Genomic DNA, 10,896 nt, shown 5'->3' on the forward strand with positions numbered 1-10,896 from the left:
TAGTGCCAAAATATGTTTTGAAAAAAAATCTGAATGTTTTTTTTTCTCTCCAATATTCATATAATTGATTGGTTCATTAAATATGTAGTTGTTACATTTGATATTCTAATTAATATTTTAAATATACAGAAACTATGAAGCTTTGAGTAAGGATTCAACTCAAAAATAGATATTGCTATGGCAACCCAAATATTGAGAAATGTGTTTTATTACCCACTCTATAATAAATGAACAGTAAAGTCATAGTTACACTTTTATGACTCAGATAGAGCAGCAATTTTAAACAACTTTCCAATTTACTTCTCTTACCAAGTGTGCTTTGTTCTCTTGGTATCTTTTATTGAAGAGTAAAACTAGGTAGGCTCAGAAGAGCTCAGGGGTGTGCATGTCTCTTTAGTACTCTATGACAGCAGTGTTCACAACATTATTTGTAGCTTTGTTATACAATGTTACAAAACACTGCTGTCATAGAGTACTAAAGACACTTCTAAGCTCATATGAACCCTACTTAGTTTTACTCTTCAATAAAAGATACTAAGAGAAAAAAGCAAATTTGATAACAGAAGTAAATTGGAAAGTTGTTTAAAATTGCATGATCTATCCATAGTAACATAGCAGATGAGGTTTAAAAGAGACAGAAGTGCATTGAGTTCAACCAATACAAATCTTAAAGGGACAGTATACACCAATTTTCATATAACTGCATGTAATAGACACTACTATAAAGAATAAGATGCACAGATACTGATCTAAAAATCCAGTATAAAACTGTTTAAAAACTTACTTAGAAGCTTCCAGTTTAGCTCTGCTAAAAAGGTTACTGGAACACCCACAGCAAGTTGGAAAAAGCAGACACTCCCCCCTCCCCCTTCCTCTGCATATGAAAAGATTCTTTACACAAACAGGAGCAAGCTGGTGTAGGTATACATCGATATTCTCCTAAAACTTTGGGGCTTGGTTAGGAGTCTGAAAATCAGAGCAATGTTATTTAAAAATAAGCAAAACTATCCATTTTAAAAAACAAAAACTGTATGGGCTATAAAAATAGATCATCGACAAAACATTTATGCAAAGAAAAATCTAGTGTATAATGTCCCTTTAATATACTTATAAAAAAGCTCCAGTTGAGCTTAAATTAATCCCAATAAAAAAGGTGACCCATTTAACACAAGCAATCCTATCCCTGAATTCTGTTTCTAGCCAGAAATGTATCTAAACCATTTTTAAAGGTAGCTAAGGTGTTGGGATTCACTACCTCCTCAGTTAATGAGTTTCACAATCATAAAAGTTTAAATTTGACTTTACTGTCCCTTTAATGGGGGGGGGGAAGAAAAATGGTTGCTTAATAATAAATTAAAGGAAAGTATGATTACATTATTTTAAAAAGTAAAATATAAATATATACAGTACAAATATTTGGGGAATATTTAAAGAGTACACAGGCAGAAATGGACTAAAACTGTGTCCATACAGTCAAATATTGCTCAATGTATCATAATAGTTGTCTAAACTTTTAATATCTTGCATATATGTCTAATTATATAACCAGTAAATGTTATAGAAAGCTGTTTTTATGTTGTATATATAACCAAAGTAAATGAAGGATAATTCAGGAAAGCTAAAATTTACAGCCTATCTCCTATTGTAAATTATTCTACACCGTATAATCAGAAAATCACTTCCTCACAAACAATATGTCAGAATACCTTAGAACAAGGGTGTCACCCATACCTAATGTGGCACTTAAAAATAAATGATGACTTCTGTGTGACCACCATACTACTTAGATTTACTGTCTGCAAGTTTAATAATGCATTTACCTTTCTTATGGATCTTTGTTATAGATAAGCAATTAAGATGTATTTACTGATATATGTATTATGGATTTATATTTAAAAAAGTACTTTAATGATTTATGTCTCTTTAAAAAAATATTCTGGGTACTTGAGAGGATTTTACTTATAAGATTATTGGTAGATTGGGCACACAGTCTCATATAGGTTTGTCATCCCTTCCCTAGAATGTCACAACCCGGTGACCAAGGTGAGGGAGTCACACAGTTATGTTTCAAATAAAATTTATTATGGTTATTTTTTTTAATTGTCCTAATTTGGAAATGCATATGAAGTAACTTTTTTACTTTCTTGTTATCTACATCCATCAGGTGTCACAGGCATATATACTTACATAGATATATGAGAGAGAGAGAGAGAGAGAGAGAGAGAGAGAGAGAGAGAGAGAGAGAGAGAGAGAGAGAGAGAGAAAATGAGAGAAAGAGAGAGATAACAATGTGGAAAAAAAAATGTAATCTTCTGTATAAACCTCATTACCCCCCTTCCTCCATTAATGGTTAAGTTCTTTTGAATAGTATACAAAGGGCTAGATTTATCACAGCTGAGGCGTACAGGGGCCCGTATACGTGCCCATGTACGCCTCAGCTCGTCTGTGGCGGGGCGAAATTACCAGCAGGTAATTAACATTGCACACGAGCGCAATTTTGCGCTCGCGTGCAATCCCGCCCCCTGCCTGCGCACAGCTAATCACGCGCGGGCAGGAGCTGTCAATCTCCTCGGTCGGACTCGACTCACCAGACCGCTGCTTCCCTAAGTTCTTCGCCACCTTTAAGGTGGTGAAGAACTTAGGGAAGCAGCGGTCTGGTGACCGCTGCTTGATAAATCACGGCAAGCAAGTTCTTGTGATTGATAAATCGAGCCCAAAGTTGTGAGACTGTGCTGTTAATGTGTCTAGGGGACTGTACCTCTTGGGTGTATATAATACATTTTAAAACCATTTACTATACTCTGGTATCAATAACCACAAAAAAAATGTGGTCTATTGAGCCATAATTAATTGCTGATTTTTAAATGATTAAATCCTTGACTTCTGACCTTTTTTTTTAGCACTTTAAAGGTGTTTGGTTTTCAAGAGAGTTTATTAAAACCCTGATTAAAGGAGAAATAATAATAATAATAATAATAATAATAAAATATATATCTATCTAAATGTGTGTTTTCATAGTGTATATTGACAATTAAACAATACAAAATAAATGTTTAAAAGCATTTAAATTAGTGTTTTGTTAGCAAATGTTGTATTGTTTTCAGTGCATCTGCACACCCCTTAGAGGTTCTTGATTATCTCCTCTACTATACTACAGATATATATTAGGTCCTGTACATATCAAACAACTGTTCAGATAGGGCATGCAATTTTAAACAACATTCTAATTTGCTTTGTTATCTTTGTATTCTTTGTTGAAAAGTAAACCTAGGTAGGCTCATGAACAGATTTCTAAGACATTGAAGGCCACCTCTTATCACAGTGCATTTGGACGGTGTTTCACAGTTAGATGTGCTAGATCATGTGTGCCACATAGAAAACATTGTGCTCACTCCTGTGGCTAAAATGCAATTCTGTTAAAAGAACTGAAATAAGGGGGATGTCTGTAGAGGCTTAGATACAAGGTAATCACAGAGGTAAAAAGTATATTATTATAACAGTGTTGGTTATGCAAAACTGGGGAATGGGTAATAAATTGATTATCTTTTTAAACAATAAAAAAAAAAGTATACTGTCCCTTCAAATCAATACCAATAACAATGCAATTGTATTTCAGTTTATGTAAATGCTTTACATAAAAAACTACTACTACTACTACTAATAATAATATTGATAGCAATTTGCTTATAAATCTTGTAAAATAAAATAATATAGGTGCACTATAGATGTGATGTGCTCCATATTCTTTATTTAGTTTGACTCCTTTTTCTGATCCTGGCTTTATATGAGATGTAAGGACTTGTATTTTACTCTGTAGGTGACAAGGAGAGTATTTATGGAGGCTCTGAGGAATGAATTTCCTTCTCAGATAGAGGAATGCAGCAGTGCTTTGTAATTATAACTTGTATAATAACTGTGAATTAAAGATAGGTTTTTATTGATTGCAGTCCAGGTGTCCCCTGTGCCTGTCTTTTCAAGAGAGCATTTGCATTTTATTACCTTGTCATTGAAATAAATACGCCCCCTCACAAATACCTAAGATGTTTGGTGGACACCCATCCCACTATCCTGTCCCCCTGTCCAACAACAACATGCAAGTGCAACTTTTGCTTTGGTTCCTATATTTCTGTAATATGGAAACACTTCACTGCAGTTTAGCAAACAAGGGAAAACTTGTTAGTAATCAGGACAAAAGGTGCTTAGTCCACTCAATAAGAAAGTACTAGTTAATTCCATTTTCTAAGTCCATTTAAACAAGCAATATTTCATAGTTTCCTAAATGTAAATGGATTTATACAATAAATGGATCTATACAATATTCTAGTAAAAAAAAAGAAATAAAACTGTTTTTAGTACTTCAGCCTTTCATTTTATTTCCATAATTTTCAGATGATAGATAGCTAATTAGATAGATAGATGATAGATAATTATAATTAGTAAATATCAAATTCACAGACATAGATGAGAGAGAAAGAGAGAGAGAGAGAGAGAGAGAGAGAGAGAGAGAGAGAGAGAGAGAGAGAGAGAGAGAGATGGATAATATAATTAATAATGATCAAACATACATAGACATAGATAAGAAAGAGAGAGATAGAAAGAGAGCAGAGAAAGATTATAGATATATAGATAATTATAATTAGTAATGATCAAATTCACAGACATAGATGAGAGAGAGAGAGAGAGAGAGAGAGAGAGAGAGAGAGAGAGAGAGATAATATAATTAATAATGATCAAACATACATAGACATAGATAAGAACAGAGAGAGCAGAGAAAGATGATAGATAGATAGATAGATAGATAGATAGATAGATAGATAGATAGATAGATAGATAGATAGATAATTATAATTAGTAATGATCACATTCACAGACATAGATGAGAGAGAGAGAGAGAGAGAGAGAGAGAGAGAGAGAGAGAGAGAGAGAGAGAGAGAGAGAGAGAGAGAGAGAGAGAGAGAGAGAGGGAGAGGGAGAGGGAGATAGATAGATAATATAATTAATAATGATCAAACATACATAGACATAGATAAGAACAGAGAGAGCAGAGAAAGATTATAGATAAATTATAATTAGTAATGATCAAATTTACAGACATAGTTGAGAGAGAGAGATAGATAATATAATTATACTGTATCATACGCAATGATCTGCTTTGCTCGTGTCATGTGCAGAATATTTGTCAAGAAAATGACAGAGATTGTCACTTGCTAAATGGAGCTACAACTTTTATTGTTATACAAACTATTTCACAGATCCCACTACACTGAATACTATGTTCTCTCTACAACACAAGCTATATATGTGTAGATACATGTTTTGTTTCAGCTCCATTTACTTGATGCTCTCTGCGGTGAGCTTTATAATTATAGATATGATTCTCAGAACAGTCTCCCCTGTACAAACAGGTTGTTACTGCAGAGCTGGCTCTCAGTGCTGTGATATAGGTAATCACTTTAGCAAGACAACAACATGCCCTGCTCAGCCTATCCCTGTGTTAGCTCCTCAGGCTGGTTGCTCACTCAGGCAGAGAAATGCCCCACTGCACACCTGGCCTGCTGCTGGGGATTAAGTCACTTGTTGTTGTACCATTATATCCCCTATAGAATCAGCCCCTGAACCCCATGCAAGTAGATTATAATTTACCTTCTGTCCCTCATTCTGATCTTTTTCACCCCTCTCTCTACATTACTGTTCATTTCTATCGATCTCTAACCATATCCCCTTCTGCCCATCTGATTATCTGCACCCTCTCTGCCCAGACTCTTAAAATATCCCTCAGTCCATCTGTTAATCTGCACCTCTCTGTTCTTCAAATAACTCTCTGCCATTCAGTTAATCTGCCCCTCTCTGCCCAGGCTCTACAAAAATCAACGTCCATCTGTTAATCTGCCCATTCTCTGATCAGGTTCTCCAAAAATCTCTGTCCATCTGATAATTTGTCCCTTTTTGCCCATCTGTAAATCTGCCCTTCTCTCTATTCTATACCTTCATTTTACCATCTGTAAATCTGTCCTTCTCTGTGTCCCTCTATCTATTCTATACCTTCATTTTACCATCTGTAAATCTGTCCTTCTCTGTGTCCCTCTATCAATACCTCAATTTTACCATCTGTAAATCTGCCCTTCTCTCTGCCTCTCTATCCATACTTCCATCTGACCTCTCTTTGTTGACCACAAATACCTACCAGTAACCTTCCCTGCCTTTCTCTGTTCCTGCCATTATCGACCTCTGCCCATCAATCTGAACCTCTCTGTGCCACTGTTTGCCAGTATTTCCCAGTCTACACCTGTAAATCTGACCCTCGCTCTGCCCATACCCGCTCATACCATTCAGTTAATCTGCCCCAGTATGTTCATAAATCTCACATCCATACCAATGTACCCCTCTCAGCTCATTATTCCATCTGCCCATCTCAGTCCCACTAAACAACCAGCACAGCCACCCATCAACCGGACTTAAAAGCTGTAATTCTGCTGTTAAGACAACACATTAGCCATTGTGCAATATACTACATTCTCAGACTTGCATTTACAAATCTAATTTTAAAACAAACATTTAACACAAATATTTCCTTTTTTCTTAAACACGTATATCAAGCACCGGATAAATATTTCTCCTGATATTTATCACTTAAATCTTTTTTTAAAAAAACGTAAAATTGACACTAAGGACCTTACAAATCTCTCACATAAAAAAAAAACCCCAACTAAATTCACTTGCATAAATGTATAGATAAAGGGGTCTGCTACTTTCATTAATACAGGTTTACAGAAACCAAAAAAACACATAATATTCCCTTTAAAAACAAAAAAATGCACAATTAACCTACAAATGTATCAATATATTTTAATTATGTAGAAAATGTCGATAAACTGGAATACAAATATGTCACTGAGTAACTCAGCCCAGTGGGAAAAAAAGAACCACAACGACCCATAAAACCCATAGCAGATTTATAGTATTACCAGGCAGTTTTTGTGCCAGGGAGGCACCTCAATAGTTTGGGTGACCCCTAACAACAGTCCCCAGATTTTTTTGTATCTGCAGTAGCCTATTCCACAGCAGCTTAAACAGAAGCTTCTGGTGGCTGTCAGCATTTGCAAGCTGTTGAGTCTTGTCTTACCTGATTTAATGTGAATCCCTTACAGCAAGAAAAAAAAAAAAAAATCCCTTGCTCCATTTCTCTTATATTCTTCAAGTCGACTGACTCAAAACCACCTTGAAGTAATCGTGTAAGTTTGTAGCATTATCTTTCTAATTCAATCAAACGCTTTTGTTCTAACCAAAGGATCAAAGAACACTGTGGCTTACAAACGCAATCTGATAGCACTGTACTGTACTCCAACTTAGTATCAGGTAACAATGCAAAAAAACAAAACTGCAATGTCTATGCCACATGTGTAAACACACATATACCTATGTTTATACAGTGATATTTACTTTAGGATAAATGCACCATTTGCACTAAGAAAGACAAAATCCTGACTCTAATAAAGCAGTTTAGCAATTGCAAATACATAACATATTTTTATAGGAATTAAAAAAAACAAAGAATGAATCTTACCACCAAATTGGGTAAGTTGACAGGACCTGATTCAGCCCACAAAAGAAGAGGACATATCCAAAATAGCCCATGTTTTTTTGTCCAGTAAAAGTTTGAAGGAAAAGATATTCTTTGCAATCTTCTTTTATATATATATATATATATGAAAAAATAAAAATATATAATAATGTAATGAGATATGTACAGTGATGTATAAGCCAAGCTGTATAAATGTTGCAGTCCTTTTAAGACAGCTGAGAGAAGTGACTGTTTCCAGTATAGACAGGAGAACTCAGGAGCCAAATATTAAAAAAAAAAAAAAGTTTGAAGAAGCTCACTTTGAGGATCCAATCAGCACTTATTGCCAAGGGGAAAATTCTGATGATACTGCTTTTTCTCTGTCAATCAGGAAAGCCAAGTCAGGAGTGAGCTAATTGCAAGGAGATAGTGTTTAATACTCATTAGGTTGGCCCACAAGCAACGATAAAATAGTGTTTAAAGGGGAGAAGATTTAAAGGGTTTAAATACACAAGAGGTCTCCTGTGGAGGACATGAACAAACCTACTTGATCACTCCCAGGACAGAGATCACTAAAAATAAAAAATAGGATTTTTTTCTTCTTTTTCTTTTCTTTTTTTCTTTTTTGTAACAAAATATATTTCATTTTTTTTGCATCAATATTTTAAATTTCATTTTTTTTTTCATATGGATATTTGACTTTAGATTAATTTGTTATGCAGTTGTGGACATATTGTTTGAAGGCATTAAACTAAAATATAATTTGATATTATATTTTTCACGCATTGTTTAAACATTTTTAAAAACAACTACTGATAAAATAAGGTCTTAACCGAGCTTTAGAATAAAAAAAAAACTAATTTCCCGGGAAACAGGTATGCACATACATTTTATATTTTTGATAATTGTTATTTTTTACTACTTAGCAATTTGCTATTTTTTATTGCATCTAGTATTTAATGTTATAGGGTTTTTATATATATATTTTTTCTTGCAAATTAAATATATTTACTTTTCAGTCTCTTTATTTTGATCTCTTTGTTCGTTGATATTTTTTCATTTTACTTTTCTTACTTATATGTATATTTTCAGAATCCTCCTTTTACTGTTTTCAATATTTTTCAAATATTAATTCATTTTATTAAATACATTTTAGGTTCCAATCCTCAAATAATTAAATTGTATACATGTATGGTAAATGGAAGAACACATGCCCAAGCTGATACATTTAATTAAAATGTTAATATCACTGTTCTATTATTATATTATTATTTATTTTGCCTGTTTTTATAATTTTATAATTTACTTTTTTATTATTTTTTTCCCTCTATTTCCATGTCACACAAATTAACCATTGGTTGCCGGTGACTCCTGCAATTAAATTACAAGTGAAATCTTGCAATTTACTGAGAACCTGATAAGATTTAGAATTTAGTAATCTCTTGAACACATTTACCCCAGAGATTTAAAGCAACGTATTGTACTTTCCTTAGGGCTATGAAGATGTTAACTATTTATATTCCGTTATGATTGGATATCCATATAATAATAATATCTACAATTTGCTTCATACATATGTATTACAGAGAAACATATATATTCACCCCACGTTATTTTCCTCACCCCCAATTTTCTCCCATTCTTGCAAGGTTTTATATTTCTGTCTCTCATTACTTTTTTTTTAGTTTTTCCATTTCTCTTCTAGTGAAAATCCCTTTCAATTATAGCATTAATGTTAAGAGTCTGGATTTAGGACTTTCAAGGATTTCAGGATTTCCTTCCTTTCAAGATAAATTGATCACATTTTAAGTTTAAGAGGTTGTCTTACACACACATATTGATAGACATATGTGCAGAGTGAAAGTGTTTTTTTTTAAGACTTTGAAGCTTTAGACTTACAATTTGTAAATATAAAAGAATCCTGGATATTTTTAGATTTAAAAAAGATTTGCTACTGTGTGAAACTAAAAATAAAATACAAATGAAAACTCTTATAATTAAATTACCCTTTATCACAACGTAAAATAATACAGATTCAAATTATTTGCCATAGTGCATTAAATTGTCATTAATATAATTATTCATTCCCCCAGTAATATTTTGAAATATTAACTATGAATTTTATATTAATTATTTCTGTCCTTTTATATATTCTTACACAACATATTTTTCAGAGTAAGTTAAAAGTACTGCAATGTGTTATATATATATATATATATATATATATATATATATATATATATATATATATATATATATATATATATATATATATATATATATATATACCACATAATATCCTTCATCCCAGTGCAGCAGCATTGCTGTATATCCAAGGTGATCTAAGGAACATGTGTCAGAACACTTTGCATATGCATTGACTGCACTGGCTTCCCCATCTGCCAGCATATGATTTAGGGAATGTCAGTGGGAGGGAACTCAGTATATTACACTATGTGCCAACTGGAGGACTTAAGAATCTCTTACATAATACACAATGCATAATTTAGGATCCCAAGTCTGGTTATTAAAGAGGCATTGTAAGAGGCAAAAAGTGATGTTATACACATGAAGGACTTGCAATTACCCATATTAATCTATTTCTGTATATAAAGTTATAACTAATAGCGAATGTTTGCTGTATCCCCAGATATTTATTCTCATTGTTTGATAATGACCACACAAAAGCTTAATTATAAATATTTTGATTCAAACTCCCCAAATAAAAAAATCAAGAAACAAAAACACCTTTCAAATTTGCTCCTGTTATCAATTTTATGTATTTTTCTTGGTATTAATTTTCAAATTTAATAGGTTTCTGTGAGAGTATTCAGAGGTGGGCTCAGGAGAGTGCATGTATTGTAAGCTTTATATGTATAACATTTTTACAAACATTGTTGCAAACAGCCCTTCCATATAGTGCTCAAGACGACTTTCTGAAAATCTGAAAAGGAAATAGAATGTTTAAAGTTTTTTAATTTAAAAAAAATATTAAAATATATATATATATATATATATATATATATATATATATATATATATATATGTATTATAAATAATTGTATGTTTTAATTTATTGTTACATATATAAGGTTATACTGCTTATATTTGATATTATATGTAAAATGTAATCTTGAATTTGAATACACTCTTATTGTACTTTGTTTAAACAAATGTATTAGGCTTTTAATACATTGTAATACATGTTTTAAGATACATTGTTTAAAGCAATTGCAGGAAAAGAACTTAGTTAGAAATGATATTGTCTTTAAAGCAACAGTAATGTAAACATCAAGCTTTAATTCAAATAGAGAATGTAAATTTAAGCAATTTTC

At 32.5% G+C, this 10,896-nt stretch overlaps 1 protein-coding gene across 2 annotated transcripts in view; it reads right to left on the reverse strand.

Moving 5' to 3' along the window:
- Positions 1 to 7,787, reverse strand: part of LOC128644189 (protein Wnt-3a) — a 130,650-nt gene extending 122,863 nt beyond the window's left edge. For both annotated transcript variants that reach the window (XM_053696892.1, XM_053696891.1), the window contains exon 1: positions 7,565 to 7,787. In XM_053696892.1, the coding sequence (XP_053552867.1) occupies positions 7,565 to 7,635 (71 nt within the window). In that variant the 5' untranslated portion in view covers positions 7,636 to 7,787. The remainder of the gene's footprint in view (positions 1 to 7,564) is intronic.
- Between the last annotated feature and the right edge of the window lie 3,109 nt (positions 7,788 to 10,896).

Source organism: Bombina bombina, unplaced genomic scaffold (genome assembly GCF_027579735.1).
Source record: "Bombina bombina isolate aBomBom1 unplaced genomic scaffold, aBomBom1.pri scaffold_592, whole genome shotgun sequence".
Lineage (NCBI taxonomy): Eukaryota > Metazoa > Chordata > Amphibia > Anura > Bombinatoridae > Bombina > Bombina bombina.